Source organism: Thermochaetoides thermophila (genome assembly GCF_000221225.1).
Source record: "Thermochaetoides thermophila DSM 1495 unplaced genomic scaffold scf7180000011815, whole genome shotgun sequence".
Taxonomy (NCBI): Eukaryota; Fungi; Ascomycota; class Sordariomycetes; order Sordariales; family Chaetomiaceae; genus Thermochaetoides; species Thermochaetoides thermophila.
In genome coordinates this window covers 970,679-989,199 of record NW_006383031.1, presented here as the reverse complement: position 1 = coordinate 989,199, position 18,521 = coordinate 970,679, and the positions used below count along the sequence as shown (strand labels likewise).

Genomic DNA, 18,521 nt, shown 5'->3' with positions numbered 1-18,521 from the left:
AAAAAAAAAAAAAGGATTGGACGGACACTGTGACACAACGCAAGAGGGAGCGCGGGTGCTGCCGGTTCACCCGTCAGGGCAGCGCGGAACACGGTCCAACAGAATTGATTGCCTTGCGATAAGACCGGCCGACTGAAGCTATGTCGCAACTTCGGATAAGACAAGAAAACAGGACATCCTATTAACCTATGTAGACACACATCAAGTCAGAAGAGACCGAAAAAGAAAACAACGCTGAACCCACGCACGCCGTACCAAACTCCCTCCCTCCCGAGAAGAAAAAGGTACACAGCAGAGAATGAATATTACACAAACGGTTTTTCGCCGCCCAGCTCGCCAACCAGCCCGTCCGTCCATCCATCTGTCCCGTCCGGTTCCCGCCTCCAATGCCAATCCCATCCCATTCCTGCGTTATGGAAGAGAGATGTTACCCCTGTTCCGTTATCGTACATCCAAACCCTCGTCGCGCGGTTGTGGCCGTGACTACCGATTCATCCGTCCGTGTTGTTATCGTGAAAAACTCGTCTCCCATGCTGTTGATGCCGTACCGTACCGTCTTGGTCATTATATGTCCCAACCGAAACCCATCAACAATTCGTTCGTCATCAACCATACCAAAGAAAAACTATTGCTGCCACCGTCGCCGTCTTAAAACTGCGCATATCCCAATCTTACCACTCAGTCCCAAACAACCACCTCACTTCTCCCCCCGCCGACTAGGCGGATAAGACGAGCCGGTGCCAGACCTGAACGAGGACGCATCATCGAACGGATTCAAATATCCGTTGCCATTCCCATTACCGTGGTACCCAGGAGGAGGAGACTTCAGATCGGTCGCGGACTGCAACGGATCGCGTGAGCGCCGGGGATAGCCGGCGGGCGAGGTAGTCGTCGAGACATCGTCCGCGCTTGCTGCGAAATGCTTCTTGCGCGTGGTCGATGGGATGTCATCTAAACCGTAATCGCTCGGCTGGAAGCGCTCTTCCATGTCCTCACGCTTGTCTTGTCTCCGCCGGCGGAAGTGCAGGACGACAAGGATGGAGAGGGCGAGAAAGATAAGGGAGCCGCTGGAATGTCTGTTAGCGTTGATCGCTCTTGGATTGTTGGCTGCCATCAAACAGGGTGCTAAGGCAAGATAGACTCACACAATGACGCCAACAATGACCCACGTCGTGGAGTTGGACGAGATGGCGGGCTTCTCACAGAGATCGACACCCGGCTGGGGATGACATTCGTCGTCCTTCCGGCGACCCAGCGAATGGCCGATGGCGTGTCTGAGGCCTGTCGCAAATGAGTGGATCGGCGATGCGATTACGTCCCGTCGAGACGTTGATATCCCTGCCATGATTGCTATGCTATTTCTTTATTTTTTTTTGTCCTGACTAGAATATACTCAAACGATGGATGTTTGGTGAGTCGCAAAACAGTGATGAAGCGACCGAGAGGCTGGTGAGTGCGGTTGAATAGTTGGTTAGGAAGAATGCTTGGCGCTGCTAAGGCTGGCTACGGACGTTGCGCAGGTGGAGAGATACAAGGGTCTGAAAAGAGCACTCTTTCAGGACAGAAAAGATGGCTGTGTTGGCGAAGCGAGGTACCGAAAAGTCAGGCTCAATGATGGAATAGAATCGGTTGTGGGCAACGAAAAGATTTGCCACGGAATCGCGTGAAGAGGCTAAGGTAGGCGGCTAACTGGAAAAGGGCTGCTCTGAACGAGGGCGGTCGCGTCGAACGAGAGAACTCCCAATTGCGCAAGGAATGCGAGTACAGGGAATGGTATCGCTGGAACCAGAAAGAAGTGCGAGGAGGAGCGAGTGTCAGGGCTGGATTGCCGACTCGGCCCGTCGTGAATAATGCTGGCGTCTCGCGCTCTCTGGCGCTTTTGTGAAAGAGTGTTGGCCGCACAAAACTAGGGAGGGGGAGGAGAGGGGTTTTGAGAGCGAAAGAATGGGTGAGAAAGATAGTTGAGGCAGAAGAGAACAGGAACCTGGAACCAGCAGGAACAGGGTCTTCTGCTCCGTTAATTTACCTCCCTGGTTCTCTCAGATCCAGGATGGGCAAAGTGACGTACCTGGCATCCTGGACGAAAGGGACCACCAGGCTGGAGACAGGGGTCCACAAGGCACTAAACGGTACAGGCACACAGATTGATTGGCTGGAATGGCCAAGCGATCCACCAATTCTTGTCCCGCGCTCATGCTGATGCAAGCATGGAACTTCACTGGCCCAGACTATTCCAAGAAACCAGGGCCTCTAGCAGCGCATGCATTTTCAGCAGCCACCTTGGAAACCATTGATTCAGGCACGGACAGGAAAGGCGGAACGATCAAGATTATGACGTTATGAGCCTGATTCCGTTGTGTTACATGCGCGGGGTGTCGATCTTGACTCCAGTCGGCAACTTTAGTCTTGGTTCAAGATCTTGAGGGACAAATGGTTGCGACACCTGGCAGATATCTTTCACAAAGACTGAGTTTGTGCTGTCAGCGGCTTCAACAGTCACCAAGTGGTTCAAGCACTCCCAAAAAGAACTTGCGTGTGCTATATGCTAAGCTTTGAAGATGTTTTTGGGTCGGTTTAGTTATTCTCGTGCACAGTTATATTATGGATTTGGGTTCTTTGTAAAAAAAAAAAAAAAAATCCAAAGTTTCAGTGGGACAATGCAAAGCAGTAACTGCCCTCGGGTGAGGCTCTTCAGGACTGTCTCTTTTAACCTGAATGGTGACCCTCAGGTGGTGGTGGCTGAAGAGAGTGGCCTGATCCCAAATATCGCAGCTGAGCTTGGACATGGCAATTGCATCTCAGATCCCCCATCATAACACTAGCAGCAAGAAAAATAAAAACTCAATAGTACAGAGTGCTTCCTGGAGGGGGAGAGTCTAAGGGCTTATCGAGCTGAAGATTTGACAGGAAGTATCAGAGTGACTGTCAGCAAAAACCGCTATACCATCGCTCTATGATCATATGGGCATAATTCTACAGATGGCAGCCACTTAATGGTAGGAAGCGCTGCAGGCTGAGCGTTTCCATCAAGACTTGTCGATGGAGCCCTTTCCGCACGCGAGATCGAGTGCCAAGCCTTAACAAGCGACGTTGCGCCCAGCGACTCCCAGCGAGTGACAGCAAGCGGAAACCGGCTCTTGTGAGGTGGCCCGTGCATTCCCCGCCGGCAAGGGCTGCCAGGGTCCAATTTTGAACCCGTATTTTTCCTTCTCCCGCAGGACTCCAGTCTCATCATCTGATCCATCGCCTCATTGGCCTGCGACCTCGAGTTGTTGAGAGGCGACCTCGCTCCAAACGTTGGCGCTCTCCGTAAATCCGCGTGCCGGGAGTCCGGGGGGTCGACAGAATATTTACTTGACAACTCACCCTCACGACGACGTGACGACGTGACAACTCTGCTCGATCGAGCGATTCGAGCCAAACCCGCAGACGAATCCCCTCACCGCTAACCATGTCGTCCAATACGGGCACGCTGAGAACCCCTCGTGGCCAGGGCCGCGGCGCAGTGCCCCCGTCGGGCATTCCAAGGCCCGTCGCCGATACTTCGAGCGACATTGGCACGTCGGCCGTCAGTGCCAGCCGAGAGAAGCAGAGTAAGAGAGATGAGGTACGTCCGGTTGTCGCCCGCTGCGATCGCTGATTGATCGCTTTCCGCCCGCCTGCCCCGCTCGTGGTCGAGCATCGGGCTTACATGCAGTTGTCGTCCAGGCCATCCGCCGGAAGATGGAGAAGGATCTCCAGAAGAAGAAGCACCTCACAGCCCGCACCCGTACGACGAGAAAGGCTCCCCCAGGCACCGTCCTTGCCCTCAAGCCCAGCCAAGCACTGCAGATCAAGCCGTCCACGACGGTCGCCGAGGCGGCCCAGTTGATGGCCGCCAAGCGCGAGGACTGCGTGCTCGTGACGGACGATGACGACCGCATTGCCGGCATCTTTACTGCCAAGGATCTTGCCTTCCGTGTTGTCGGCGCCGGGCTGAAGGCTACCAACGTCGCCGTCGCCGAGATTATGACCAAGAACCCGCTGTGCGCCAGGACAGACACCAGCGCAACCGATGCTCTCGACTTGATGGTGCGCAAGGGCTTCCGCCACTTGCCTGTTATGGATGAAAACCAGGATATCTCGGGTGTTCTCGATATCACAAAGTGCTTCTACGACGCCATGGAGAAACTGGAGCGTGCCTATGCTTCTTCACGCCGTCTGTACGACGCCCTCGAGGGTGTGCAGTCTGAGCTGGGTACGAGCCATCCTCAGCACCTCATCCAGTACGTCGAGGCCCTGCGTCACAAGATGTCTGGCCCTACGCTCGAGTCGATTCTTGACGGCCGACCGCCGGTCACGGTCAACGTGCGCACGTCGGTGAGGGAGGCCGCACAGCTCATGAGGGAGAACCATACGACGGCTGTGCTGGTTCAGGATCAGGGCGCTATTACCGGCATCTTTACCAGCAAGGATGTCGTCCTTCGTGTCATTGCCCCCGGCCTCGACCCCGCGACCTGCAGCGTCGTCCGGGTCATGACCCCGCACCCCGACTTTGCACCTATGGACATGAGCATCCAGGCCGCTCTGCGGAAGATGCACGACGGCCACTACCTTAACCTCCCTGTGATGAACGATGCTGGCGAGATCATCGGCATGGTTGACGTGCTGAAGCTCACGTACGCTACGCTCGAACAGATCAACAGCATGAACACGACCGACAACGAGGGCCCGGCCTGGAACAAGTTTTGGCTGTCCCTCGATCATGAGACTGAGTCGATGGTCTCGGGTGACGGCTCCTTCCAGCACACCCATCACACGCGGTCGCTGGTGTCACCGGATATGGGCCGTCACATCACGGATAGCGTGGCGCCTGGCGACTCCGCAAGCCGTGCTGGGCTTGACGACGGTAGTGCCCTCGGCCCTTCGCCCGATATCCCGCCCGGCGATGTTCCATTTACTTTCAAGTTCAAGGCGCCCAGCGGCCGTGTTCACAGGCTTCAGGTCATCGCTGCCCATGGTATTGCTGAGTTCGTCGCAAACGTCGTCGGCAAGCTGGGTGACGAGGTCGAGGCTATTGGTGGTGCCCCGATGGTCGAGGAGGGCAAGGTCTCGGGCGGCTTTGCCCTGAGCTACCTGGACGACGAAGGTGACCCGGTCTCCATCACCACCGACCAAGATCTTCTAGAGGCTATCATCACTGCACGGCACGGTCACCGCGACAAGGTCGATTTGTTTGTGCACGACCCCAAGGAGATGCCGGTCAAGTCGCAACCTGTTGCCGAGCCCCTGCCGACACCTCCCGAGTCCTCAGTCCTGCGTCGCCGTAAGGTCGTGGAATCTGAGGACGAGGATGAGGAGGAGCTCTCGGATGAGGAAGATATCCCTGTGCGCCGTCGGCATGGGCGCACTAGGACTGTGCAGCCGGTGGAACAGGTTATCCCCGGCGTGCCTAATGAGCTGCTGCTGCCAGGCGCCATTGCCATGTTAGCCGTGGCCATTGTGGGTGTTTTTACGATTTCTAGGTTGACCAGCCGGTAACAGCAGAACCGGTAGAGTTCTTAAAGAAACCGAACTTAGCATGACCTTTTTGTTGGTCTTTAGATAGTATCCCGTGTCTCCGTCACAGAAAACTTTCCTTTGTCTCTCAGGGTCAACCGAGGGTTTCGAGTATACTGTAGCCACCTACGTTCGTTACTGGAGGATACCAGGCCATAACTTGCTGTACCGGATGGTTTCATGGTTAGTTTTTTTTTTTTTTTGATTTGATAGAGGTATAATATTAACGGACATTCCCTTGTAATATTTTGTTTCCAAGTCTGTGATTCTTTTTCTTGTCATGAATCTCCCAATCTCCCCCCCCCCCAATTCATCTCCTATATTTTGTGTGGATGTGCCCCGCTCAAACGTTGAGGTGGGGTCAAGTCTTGGCATCTGGCCCAGAGCCGCGAACCATCGGCGCACGGACCAGCTGCATCAATTGGTCCGAGAAAAGTTGCTCGGGTCATGGTTCGAGACTTGGGCTCGTCCTCTATGGCAATGACCCCAGCAACACCGTTTCCGCCATGATCATTAGGAATTTTGGCGTCCGGCACGGTAAGCAGGAAAGTCGCAGTTTAACGTTTGCGCGGGTGGCTAATTGACGGACAATCCCAGGCCGGCAAGCCCTTGCGGCGCCCTTTTCACAAGTATGTCGAGCGCTGTCGAGCAGCGCGCCGCGGACGACAACCACAACCACTACGACGACCACGACGGAAACAATAACGGCCGAACCCTCGGCCGCCCAAGATGACTCTGCCCTGCGCTACCGCCGTATGACCACCTACCAGCAATACCAGGCGGCCAAAGAGGCCGCGCGCAAGGCCGAGCTGGCCAAGATCCCGCCCAACTGGTACGAGTACCAGCACCAGCGCGACGCCACCCACAAGGTCGGCTCCTTCGTCGAGACCCGCTACCACCCTTACCAGTACCTCGACAACCCGCCGCATGATGTGACACTCGAGATGCTCATGGCCGCCCAGACGCACATGGGCCATCATACCTCGCTGTGGAACCCGGCGAACTCGCGGTATATCTATGGTGTGAGGGCGGGCATTCATATCATTTCGCTGGAGACGACCGCGGAGCATTTGAGGCGTGCCGCGAGGGTCGTTGAGGAGGTGGCTTATTATGGCGGGCTGATCCTGTTTGTGGGCACGAGGAAGGGCATGAGGCCGGCGGTGGTGCGCGCCGCGGAGCTGGCGAAGGGGTGTCATTTGTTCCAGAAGTGGACGCCAGGAGCGATTACCAACCGTGATGTTATCCTGGCCAACAGGCAGCTGCAGGTTGTGGATGAGAGGGATCGGCCGCTGCAGGGATTCGATGAGCATATCCGCGACTGCAGGCCAATTATCCCGGATCTGGTCGTCTGCTTCAACCCCAAGGAGAACTACACCCTGCTACATGAGTGTGGCCTGGAGAATATCCCGACTATTGGTGTCATTGACACTGATGCTGACCCGACCTGGGTTACGTACCAGATCCCGGCCAACGATGATAGGTAAGCCACCTTAAGACCCCTTATACCCCCTTACCATCCGGGGACTCTTACTTACACACACCACCCCCCCCCCCAGCATCCGCTCCATCACCCTAATTGCCGGCGTCCTCGGTCGGGCCGGTGAGCGTGGCCAGAGGAGACGACTGAACGAGGCCGAGCAAGGCCTAGTGACGTGGCGCAACCCGGGCCCGGTCGAGCGGTACATCAACATCTCGGCGCAGCTCAAGGCGCGTAAGGAGGCCGAGGAGATTCTCAAGGCGCACAAGCTGGGCGAATTGCAGAAGCAGGCATCGGAGGAGTCGTACATGACGGATGACGAGCTGCTGGAGCGCATGTTCGATCCGGCGTCCATCAGGGAGGCCCCCGTAGAGGACAGACTCACGCCGGAGGAAGAGGAGTGAGAGGGGTTTGTAATGGATCCGGGATGTGCTAGGATGATATGATGTATTATATCATGATAGAACTTGGTGTTGTAAATTATACTTTTTTTGGCCGAGTATATGGAATACGTCTAAGACTTGAGCGTACTCTCCCTTCTCCTGTGTTCCTTGACTGGTCGTCACTAGCTGTGTCGACACCGACTGCTCTCGGAGAAAGCAGTGTAACTTACATGTTATTGTTACATCATCATAAGTTTACCAACTCCTCTGGGGTCCTCTGGGGAGAACCTTTTGCTGACTAAGCAGGTTAAATGCCCCAAACTCCCGGCTTCCCCCGCACTTCGAAGCAGAAATCATCACCACGAACTTTTCAGCACAGGCTCAACCTTGCCGTCACGTCACTGCACCCTGTCTCTTCGCGCATCGTGCCACACCCCGTCACTGCTCTGATTGGTGTGCCTTGCAGCCGGGTCGCACCGCACAGGTCCGGGAACCGACTCGGAAACGGGTACCTGAGCCGTGGGCAGCGCCGAGGACGCCGCACGACGGGCCCGGAGAGCCGAGAGGAGGAGACAAAGGAAATTTTGGGGGATTTAAGCGAACGCGGGAATCCAGTGTCTTGAGGTACGGGCTCTCATTTGTGAGACTTCGGGTCAAACGCTGGGTCTTTACTTGTTTCTGTAGCTTGGGTATTGATTTTTATCGATGGTTATCGACTTACCACGCGCTCTGGAGGTCGCACAAGGCTGATGCTGATGATGATGGAGATGCAGGCGACCCCCCGCCCCCCTTTCCTTCGTGGACGAGCGCTGCTTGCTCGGTGCTGCTGCCTCTCATTACCTATCGTCCTTCGCTCATCGTGCATCGTGACTCTCATCTTCTGAACACTGATTCTCATCATCATCAGATCTCCTACATCGCCAGAATGCCCGCCATTCTGGAGGACCCCGACGCGCCAACCATCTACCGTGTCTCGGGTGACCCCCCCTACCCAGACCCGGCCAACCCCTCTCTGCCGCCGTCGATCCAACCGCGCCATGTGACCCTGCGTGATCGCCAGACGGTTGCTACCGTCGTGCCATTTGCGTCCCGTCACCAGGTGCCCGAATCGCTGTTGCGGTACCTCAACGACCAGTTCAACAAAGAGATCGAGAAGGGTGACACGTACCCGATGATGGAGCCCATGAGCTTCGACAAGTTTGCGTCGTACTGGTTCCAGAACTTCGCCGGCATCATGTTGCTAGGGCATATCGAGAGCCCGGCTGACGTGGTCGAGGGCAAGGACTGGTCCAAGGAGTGCCTGGGCACGTTCTACATCAAACCGAACTACCCGGGCCGCAGCAGCCACATCTGCAATGCTGGCTTCATCGTCACGGACGCCTCGCGCAATCGTGGTGTTGGGCGGCTGATGGGCGAGGCGTATCTCGACTGGGCGCCCAAGCTGGGCTACAAGTACTCGGTGTTCAACCTGGTCTACGAGACCAACGTGGCGTCGTGCAAAATCTGGGACGCGCTGGGCTTCAAGCGCATCGGGCGCGTCAAGGGCGCCGGCAACCTCAAGAGCTACCCGGACCGGCTGGTGGACGCCATCATCTACGGACGCGACCTGGGCGACGCGGCCGGCGGCTCGGGCAACGAGGAACTTGTGAGTGAAGAGCGTTTCGACAAGATTCGGTTCTATCTCAAAACCGGTCGCTATCCCAACGGCGCTGACCGAGCCGAAAAAAGCAGGCTGCGTAGCGCTGCCACCCACTACAAGCTGGTCGACGACGTCCTGATGCTGCACGACAAGGAGGTCATCTCGGACCCCCAGCGCCAGTACGAGATCGCCCGCCAGGTGCACAATCAGGCCCATGCCGGCATCAACAAGACGACTGCCACCATTGCCGAACGCTACCACTGGAGCCGCATCAAGGAGACCGTCTCCGATGTAATTAGAAATTGTGCTGAATGCAAAGAGTCGTCTAGCAAGAGTAGCAACCACAACAATGCCGGTGCTGCGTCAGCGGTTCAAAGCCATCAGGGGACTCCGGCAGTAACGGGTTGTTCATCGTCCGGTGTATCAGGGCAAGGGGGGGTCAGCAACCTCAACCCATTGAAGCGGCCCGTGAATGTTGCTGTCAGCTCAGACGCGCTGCAGCCTCCCAGTAAACGTGCCTCGCCAAGTCCTGCTGCTTCTGCTGCTTCTGTCACTACTACCACGGCCGGCGTATCTGCCGTTGCATCAGTGCCGGTAACAGCACCGTCGGCTGGCCCTGCCCCGGAGATAATCAGTCCCGCTGTTGCTGCGGCTGCGGCTGTAGCGGCTGCTACCCTCGGGCAGCATCGGCATGCTCCCCCGCCGGTGCCCCCACCTCTTACAGACGGCCCGGGCCTGCCCGACCCCTCCCATCTAGCTCCATTCTCTGTCGCTGCACACCATCACCACCACCAGTATGCCGACCCGGCAGCCATATCGATACTGACCCCAGGGGCAACAGCAGCAGCTCATCACGGCCTCGCTTCGGGGGACACAGGCTCCCCCGTGACGGGCCACGACCACGACCCCAGCCAAGTACAACTCCATGCTCAATATAAAGCATTCCACTCATCACACCCACATCATCACACATCAGCATCCCTCTCAGGCTTATCCGCCGTATCGCCGGACTATAGCGCGCCTATCGACCCACAAATCATCAGCCAATCCGCATCCAATCCGGCCGACCACCTCCACCATGCCGCTGCCGCTGCCGCCGCATATGCCAATCCTTTTGATACCACGCCCCGTCATCATCATCATCATCATCATCATCATCATCACCAGCAGCAGCACGGCCAGCCAACACATCACCCGTTTCATCAGCATCCCTCAGGGCTAGCCCAAGCCCATCACGATCCCGACACAGACACCTTCCAAGCCTTACTCAACGCAACTGGTGAAGACGAGGCCCCTTCAACCAGTGGTAGTAACCCCGTTAATCCCGCCAACAACCTCCCGCAACACCCCACCCGCTCCCAGTCTGTCTTAGTCTCAGTTACACACTCCCAAGCGCCCGGGACATCAACCACAACAAGCACGCATACACGTACCCCCGTCGATGAAGACGCCGACGCCGACGCCGACGCCGACGCCGACGCAGAAGCAGACCCGGATCCCGCTCCCGATCCCGAAGACGCAGACACGATGGACAGGGATCTAGAAATGCTCCTCGAGCAGGCCCAGCAAGAGGTGAGTGATGCAGTTGCTCACATTCACCATAATCACCAGGAGCACATTCATCACCATCAAGGGCATGGAGTTGGGCAACATCAGGGGTTGAGGAGGGATGATCCGATGGGGGGAATGGATGTGGGAAGTGTAGGTGTCAGTGTGGGAGTTGGTATGGGTGTGCCAGGGGTTGGGGTGGGTGTTGGGGTTGGGCCGATGGGGCATGTTATTCCTGGGAATGCTGCTGGAGATAGGGGGGTTGAGGATGATAAGATGCATGGGATGGTTGGGGATGATGGGGGGTTGTTAGGCATGGGCGTTGGTGTTGGAGTGGGAGTTGGGGTTGGAGTTGGAGTTGTTGAAGAGGGAGGTTTGGGGGATGGCACGGGCTGAGAGTAGCATTGTGTTTTTTAAGTGCAAGATAGGATCGCTTGGGCGTTCGGTGTATGGGTTGGATATACCTTATTTTTAGTAGGGCTGGTCTCATTAACGCAAAAGGGGGTTTTATGAGAAGTAGGGGCTATACCACTGTCGAGGTTTTGTAATGTAGCTAACTGTACCTGATTAATCCGCACTAATGTCGCAAACGTCACGCTCATCTATGGCCATTATAGATATTTGCTCACACCTTTCATTACATCGGGACTACCTAACTACATTCATTTTATCCTTTCCCCGTTCCTTTTCTCACTTCACCGCCGCGGCATGCCCCGTCCACGACCGCGTCCCGCGCCACCGCGCGCAGGCTTGCTGCCCGGCGCCGGCGGGGTCTTGCTCTCCTCATTCCGGATAGTCTCATCCACACTCAGAATAAGGCACGCTGCCTCCGTAGCCGCATTAATCGCATTGATCTTGACGAGCGCCGGTTCCCAGACAAACTTCTCCATCATATCGGCCACACTCTCGTTCTGGAAGTCCACGCCCGCCCAGGTGTTGCCACGCCTGTGCTCCACGCGCAGCCGGTTCAGAATGTCGGTAGCGTCGAAACCGGCATTGTCGCACAGCTGCCGCGGGATAATCTCGAGCGCCTTGGCAAAGCTCTTGATGATGGCCTGCTGCTTGTTGCGCACAGTCTGGTCGGCGTACCGGTGCAGATAGGCCGAGATCTCCATCTCCGTGGCGCCGCCGCCGGCGACGATGGTCTTGTTCTTGATCGCCCGCTTGACGATCATGATGGCATCGTGCAGAGAGCGCTCGACTTCGGCGATGAACTGCTCGGCGCCACCGCGCAAGACGAGAGTGCATGTCTTGGCCTCTGGGCAGTCCTCGAAAAAGTTGAAGCGCTCGCCGCCGATCTGACGCTCTTCGAAGATCCCGCATGTGCCGAGATGCTCGGGGCGGATGTCTGAGCAGGTGCTCTGGATCGTGGCGCCGGTTGCCTGGATGACGCGCTCCATGTCCTCGGAGGTGACGCGACCTGCGCAGAAGATGTCGCGGTCGGCGAAGTATTGCGTGGCGAGGTCGCCGATGGGAAGTTTAGAGAGGACAACCTTCGCGCCGGTCTTGTAGATGGCCTCAAGCTTGTTGTAGATGATTTGCCATTCGGCGTCGACGATAGCCTGGTACTCAGAAACTTGCTCGACGCGCACCTCGGCATTGTCCTTCTCGGCCTTGAGCTCGAGCTCGACGTTCAGGCAGCAGATCTTGGGCTTGATGAACTTCTTGGGCTGTTGCTCGAAACCAGCGTAGGAGAAGGTCTTCTTAAAGGCAACGCCCTTGACGAAGATCGAGTCAGTGAGAGAACCGCCGGGAATCTTCTTCATGCCTATTAACTTCTCGTTAAGGTCATCTTGGTCGAGGGACAGCACGGCGTCGACAACCACTGTGACAGTCAGCACCCTCTTTTGCTCAACGACGGGACCGTGATGTACGCACTCTTTGTGAAGAAGTCAGAGTTTCGCTTGATAAGCTTGCTGGTCATGGCGGTCGCCGCTAGTTTGTGGAGGGTATCAATGCGGTCGCCCTCCTCTGTGTTGATAGCGATCTCCCTAATCTTGTTGACAGCCATGGATGCCGCTTTCCTCAGACCCTTAATGATGATCTGCGTGCTGACTCCCGCCTCCACATGCTCCTTAATCTCCTTCAAAATCTCACCGGCGAGCACGACGACCGATGTCGTGCCGTCGCCAACCTCCGCATCTTGTGACCGGGCGATATCGACGAGGATACGGGCGGCGGGGTGGACAATGTCCAGAAGCTTCCTAGTGTCAGAGTCTGGCCGAACGTCTCGTGTTTCGCGGCGAGGGTGCGCACCTTCATCACGGTAGCTCCGTCATTAGTAATGGTCTGCTTGCCATTCTGATCGACGAGTAATAGGTCACCGCCATAGGGGCCCAGGGTCGACTTGATCGTGCTCTGCACGGCCAGGCAGGCGTTGATGTTGGAGAGGATCTGGCCCTTGCCCTGCGAGGTGTCCGTGCCTTTGCGCAAGAAGCTAGGTTAGTCGGGACACGGCATAACACATGCAGATGACTGTGGTAGGTCATGATAGGAGTTGTGGTAGGCAGTGAAGTGGATGAGAGGTGATAGCTCTGGGTCTGGCATGGAACGCGTAGAACACGGCAGAATGAGGGGTCGACTTGCCCTCCTTGAGCACGACAATCATCGGGGGTTGCCCCGCGAACGCCATTTTGCACTAATTTGGACGGTCAGGATATGTGTGAAGATGTTGACGGAGTTCACTGTCGGGTGCAGGCTGGACACGACAAACTAGCTGGAAGGGGGCTCTTCAGGTCCCAAGGTTGGCGGTGATGGTGGGTTCGAACTCGAAGCGTCGAACCCTTCCGCGGGGCTCTTTGCTTCCATGCTGCGGGTCCCCTCTGCCCAAAAAATTGCCCGCCCGTCTTACTGAGCTCCAGCTGGCGCGCAGCCTGGGCACGGGCCACCTCAGGCAAGCTATTGCATCACGTGATAAACATTCCAAAAAGGGAAATAACAAAACAAAAGAATACCCCTAACCTCAGGGGCGACAGCGAATCAACCGCCTGCTTATACGAACCTCTGAAGCGGTATTCACATGAGGTTCATGCGCGAAATTACGGCAGCACTCTTGCTACGCTTTGCAACCTCCAGCAGCATTTCTCGTGGCCTTTACACTCCATGGGTGCCCAGAAGGATAGTTCTTTGGGTTACGGAGCAGGCCTCCATCTATCTAGTAACAACCTACTTTTCGTTCTCTGCTGCAGTATTGGCATACAGTTAGTGTTCTGTCAACTCGGGCTAGATTCTTCAGGTCTTCGATCGTGAGATTCTTGGCAGCTTCGTCAAAACGCCACATCGAGGAGACTTTCAGGTACCATTATCGGTAGTCTCCGATTCCTGCTTTAGCTCCAGACCTAGCCTGCTGTTGTTGTGTTTCATGCCTAGTCCGCGGACATTGGCGGTGGCGCCAGACGAAGCAGATCGACGGCAGTGTTTCTAACAAAATGGCTAGGGAACTTCAAGCTTATCGTCGGCGGTCCGCTAGCAGCCTGAGCGAGCGGAAGGTCTCCGCAGCGGGAGTAGCAGTGGCGGCCGACCAAGGAGGAAGGGCTAGATTGGTCCCTGTTACAGAGGACAGTGCCCTAGGATCAACGCCATCTTGCCAACCGAGGGAGTGGCTATCACCAAAATCCTGGAGGACACACTACGATCCACGCATTTCCTGGTTCCCAAGCCAGACAGTCCACATACCTGCGTTGATACAGTGGACCAGAAGTAAATGGGCCTTGAGTTTCATAAGAGTGTGCAAGGTGAATGAACTCGAGGTTTTAGGAAGATTTTTGATGGTTATGCATAATTGACCTGATGATGTTGATGAACGCTTGTTTTGTTCGCGTCATTGTCCTGATAGCATTTTAGTAATTTGGAGAGTTGAGAATTTGTCGCAGTTAAGGCGCGGTAAGCTCCTGTCGAGACAAGTCTAAACTGCGAAAGTCTAGAAAACAATCAGTGAAAAGTTAACTGTCTCACGGCAATTATGGCCTTCCACGCTGTGCCAGCTCTTGTATCAATCAAACAGTTGGGTTGTATCTTTATTGATGAGCACGGTACTCCATTTCATAATAAGTTATGGTCTTGGATGGCACGCTCCTGTTCTTAACGCTATCGCTAATGCACGGTAGAGCACGGTAGAGTTTGTGGTTCTACCTCTTGATGAGATATGAGATATGCAATGCAAGAAACAGGAATCTTTTGCGTCTTTGTTGCCTAACATCCAATGTGCTCTCAATTTTCTCTTATATCCAAGCAAATCCGACGTCTAGCAGTTGACAGAACCGTCACGCAAACTACGTCAAGCTTCTGGCTTGGAAGGCAGACGGCATTAAAGAGACAAACTGAGACAATGCACTGTGTCAAATGGTATGTGATAGACAAATACTTGATTTTGCCCTTTTCGTCATGGAGTCGCCTTGGAGTACCAGGCGCCTGGATCAGCAATTCTTGAGGGAGAGGAATCCTCACAGTAAAGAAAATCTGAAAACAGAAAGCTTTCTTATAAAAGAGTCAGAAGCTTCAAGTCTACTCAGCATCTATTAGACCAGTCAATTACCAACAAAGCTTCATTAACACCTGGTTCGAGTGTTCATTGTTATCATTAAAGATACGCCACATCAGCTCTTCAATCATAGGTTCTGTACTAACCCTCTCTGCCATCCACATCGCAGCACCAGCCACAGAGAACATTTGAGACATCAATACCCTTGCTGTCAGTGTTGGAACTGTTGTGCCCACTGCACTCACCGTCAGTACCTTGGCTACGAAGCCCGAGATCGACACTATCCCCGAGTCCATCCTCGACACCACGGCACTTGGTGTCGACGTGAATGGTCCCATCCCTAGCGATGCTGTCTGGGTTGAGCTCGGTGATGGCATCGGATACTGGTCTGCCAGACCTGGTATAAAAGCTAGTGCCTGGATCACAGGTTGAATAGATCTCGATGAGTATGAGAACCTCTAGGCAGCTGGTAAGAGTCCTTTGAGAAGTGGGAGTATGCCAACATCAGGATTGACATGTGGGCGCAGGACAATTGTGAGTCTCACCATCTAACGGTGCCGCACCAAGTACTTTTGAGAGACGAGTCTTGCTTGTCAAGCTATCACTCTTTTTTAGCCAGGGGACAATATGTAGTATAAACACAGCGCACATTACACGCGCGTCCATGTTCTCTGCAAGGATCAGCTGCCGTTGTCTACGCAAGGGCGAACGTCTCGAGTTTAAGAGGCTTAAGGGCAACGACTGGTGCGGTACATATGCCTCGAAGATGAAGGTGACCGCCAACCGTAAGCAGCACCCCACATTTCCCCCAAGCTCTTAAGAAGAAGCGCGGGAGACAGAGTTGGGGCAGGAGGTTTGTGCTCAAAAATATGGCTAACTGCTGCTGTCTTAGCTGGTTGCGTGCATCCCTCGGACGCATTACATCATCTTCTAGAAGAGCTAATACTGAACCGCAGCTGATGCGTCTTTGACAATTTGGCCTGGGGGTTGGGGCTGTGCTAGACTGCTAGTCACTTGAATCAAGTTGAGAACCCAATATGGAAGTTTATGGCATGTTAAAACTCGTACTAGAAGGAAAGTAGATGCCAATTATTAAACCCCCTTGACACCATGACGGAAATCAAGATTGGTGAAGTTGTTAACACTTGGAAAAGAGCCGACGTCATCGCGGTCTTGGCAGCTGAACTGGACTCCAGCCACAATTGAGGCTTGCCACATTAAGCTGCATCGCCACTGGAAACGTCACTGGCCTCGGCCCACACCAGGCTGCCACATCACCAACGACTGGTTGTCGCCAGCCCAATCAATGGTTCCCTTCCAGCCTCATCAGTTTAATTGGTGGTCACAATCTCAGGATCAAACTCTAGCGCGGGACAACCGAGCTCTGTTTGGTGAGTTGGAACGGGGCGCAGCGGGCTGCGTGTAAGTGGGCCGATGGCTGATGCCCCTCACAGGCTCGAGTCGCACTGTGTCTCAGCTGGCACAACATCTTCGCGGAGGCGACGAGGAGGTTACACGACGTACCTAGGGTGGTTGTACAGATCTGAAATTTTGGTACTATCAGGATGTTCAGCTCTCCAAATTTGCAAACAAGATTGATTTGAGAGATAATTGTAGAGCTTTGGATCAAGTCCGATCAGCTGCTCTAAATGAAAGAACAGCCAAATTGGTAAGCTGGTACAGTGCAGACGCACGGCGGGTCATGGCCAAGCGCCAGTTGGAGTCCTCTTCGTACATCATCGCGTTCTCCCCTCCCTTGACAACAACGTATCCTTACTGTGTCCCAAAGTGGTGAGCTTCGAGGACCAAGAAGTACATTTATGCCAATTAGGTCCAGTAGCCTTCAGTGGTTTCTGTTTCTTCTCTGTCACAGCGCTTCTTTTTGCTTTCTTGATCCCCAGCGTCACGACTTCCTAGATTCATCAACTCCAATTTCTTCCCCTCAACCGACATCACCCAAGTTTTTGAATACCTGATATCAACACTCTAACCACTCTTCAAAACGGCATACTCATCCCCAACACCAACCATGGGCGGCGGACCCTGCGCAGGCTACCGCACGGTAGCCTATTTTGTCAACTGGGCCATCTATGCCCGCAAGCACCGCCCTCAAGACCTGCCGGTTGAGAAGCTGACACATGTGCTGTATGCCTTCGCCAACGTGCGCCCAGACTCCGGCGAGGTATTCATGACGGATCCATGGGCCGACGTGGATATCCACTGGGAGGGCGACAGCTGGAACGACACGGGCACCAATTTATACGGCTGTCTCAAGCAGCTGAACCTTCTTAAGCGGCGCAACCGCAATTTGAAGGTCCTACTGTCCATTGGTGGTTGGACGTACAGTCCTAACTTCAAGCAACCGGCGTCAACGCCGGCGGGTAGGGCCAGGTTTGCTGAGTCCTCCGTGGAATTGGTACGTCCAGGTCCATTCTCCCCTACTTGCTTAGACCCCCTCTGACTCCAATAGCTCAAAAACCTCGGCTTCGACGGCCTCGACATCGACTGGGAGTACCCACAAAACGAGACCGAAGCCAATGACTTTGTCCTCCTCCTGGCCGAAGTCCGCGCAGCCCTCGACCGTTATGCCGCCACCGTCAACCCTTCCAACCCCCCACACTTCCTCCTGACCGTGGCATCCCCGGCCGGCCCACACAACTTCACCAAGCTCAATCTTGCCGCCATGGACCGGTACCTCGACTTCTGGAACATGATGGCGTATGACTACGCCGGGTCCTGGGACCGCATCGCTGGGCACCAGGCAAATCTGTACCACTGCCGCCAGCATGACTCGTGCACGCCCTTCAACACGGAGCAGGCTGTGGGATACTACATCTCACGGGGTGTGCCCCCTAGTAAGATCGTGCTGGGCATGCCGCTGTATGGGCGGGCGTTCGAGAATACCGATGGTCCCGGTACGCCGTACAGCGGTATTGGTGAAGGCACGTGGGAGAATGGTGTGTATGACTACAAGAAGCTGCCATTGGAGGGTTCGGAGGTGAGATATGATGAGAGCGCGGGCGCCACGTACTGTTACGATCCGGTGAGGAGGAAGATGGTGACATATGATACGGTTGATATGGCCAGACGTAAGGCTGAGTACATCATCAACCGTGGTTTGGGAGGAGCTATGTGGTGGGAGTCGAGTGCGGATAAGCCTGGGTGTGAAAGTATCATTGGTAATGTGGTTGAGGTTCTGGGCGGGCCAACTCGGCTTGAATGGAGGGAGAACTGCATCACATACCCTCACACCAAGTACGACAACTTGAGGAACGGGTTCCCCAACCAGTAAGGAACAGTGGGGAGGTTGGATGGGAACTTGTGGATGGATTTCTCTCTGGGTGCCGCTATAAGTAGCTAGCTGCCTGCATATGACCCCATTTACGCAGCCTTGGTGGCGCCGCTGACCGTGCGAGAGTCCCAAGGCAGAAATGGCTGATTGGTTATCGCATCCCA

At 55.1% G+C, this 18,521-nt stretch overlaps 6 protein-coding genes across 6 annotated transcripts; 4 read left to right on the top strand and 2 right to left on the bottom strand.

The window, feature by feature from the left end:
- Positions 1 to 697: 697 nt before the first annotated feature.
- CTHT_0018900 (uncharacterized protein) lies at positions 698 to 1,345 on the bottom strand (the record flags this gene model as incomplete). Its single annotated transcript, XM_006692320.1, has 2 exons — positions 698 to 1,067; positions 1,146 to 1,345. The coding sequence occupies 2 exons, from the start codon at positions 1,343 to 1,345 to the stop codon at positions 698 to 700; spliced, it is 570 nt and encodes a 189-aa protein (XP_006692383.1).
- Positions 1,346 to 3,451: 2,106 nt separating this feature from the next.
- CTHT_0018890 (mitochondrial 37S ribosomal uS2m domain-containing protein) lies at positions 3,452 to 7,419 on the top strand (the record flags this gene model as incomplete). Its single annotated transcript, XM_006692319.1, has 6 exons — positions 3,452 to 3,607; positions 3,709 to 5,485; positions 5,631 to 5,721; positions 5,951 to 6,075; positions 6,136 to 7,018; positions 7,095 to 7,419. 6 exons carry the CDS (start codon positions 3,452 to 3,454, stop codon positions 7,417 to 7,419), a joined length of 3,357 nt encoding a protein of 1,118 aa, XP_006692382.1.
- Positions 7,420 to 8,323: 904 nt separating this feature from the next.
- Positions 8,324 to 10,700, top strand: CTHT_0018880 (N-acetyltransferase-like protein; the record flags this gene model as incomplete). Its single annotated transcript, XM_006692318.1, has 2 exons — positions 8,324 to 10,609; positions 10,671 to 10,700. 2 exons carry the CDS (start codon positions 8,324 to 8,326, stop codon positions 10,698 to 10,700), a joined length of 2,316 nt encoding a protein of 771 aa, XP_006692381.1.
- Positions 10,701 to 11,280: 580 nt separating this feature from the next.
- On the bottom strand, positions 11,281 to 13,666 carry CTHT_0018870 (T-complex protein 1 subunit eta-like protein; the record flags this gene model as incomplete). The annotated part of the gene is made up of 5 exons (XM_006692317.1): positions 11,281 to 12,410; positions 12,464 to 12,785; positions 12,842 to 13,008; positions 13,437 to 13,483; positions 13,605 to 13,666. 5 exons carry the CDS (start codon positions 13,664 to 13,666, stop codon positions 11,281 to 11,283), a joined length of 1,728 nt encoding a protein of 575 aa, XP_006692380.1.
- Positions 13,667 to 14,912: 1,246 nt separating this feature from the next.
- CTHT_0018860 (uncharacterized protein) lies at positions 14,913 to 15,885 on the top strand (the record flags this gene model as incomplete). Its single annotated transcript, XM_006692316.1, has 4 exons — positions 14,913 to 14,929; positions 15,281 to 15,465; positions 15,540 to 15,599; positions 15,710 to 15,885. The coding sequence occupies 4 exons, from the start codon at positions 14,913 to 14,915 to the stop codon at positions 15,883 to 15,885; spliced, it is 438 nt and encodes a 145-aa protein (XP_006692379.1).
- Positions 15,886 to 17,094: 1,209 nt separating this feature from the next.
- On the top strand, positions 17,095 to 18,357 carry CTHT_0018850 (chitinase-like protein; the record flags this gene model as incomplete). The annotated part of the gene is made up of 2 exons (XM_006692315.1): positions 17,095 to 17,481; positions 17,536 to 18,357. 2 exons carry the CDS (start codon positions 17,095 to 17,097, stop codon positions 18,355 to 18,357), a joined length of 1,209 nt encoding a protein of 402 aa, XP_006692378.1.
- Between the last annotated feature and the right edge of the window lie 164 nt (positions 18,358 to 18,521).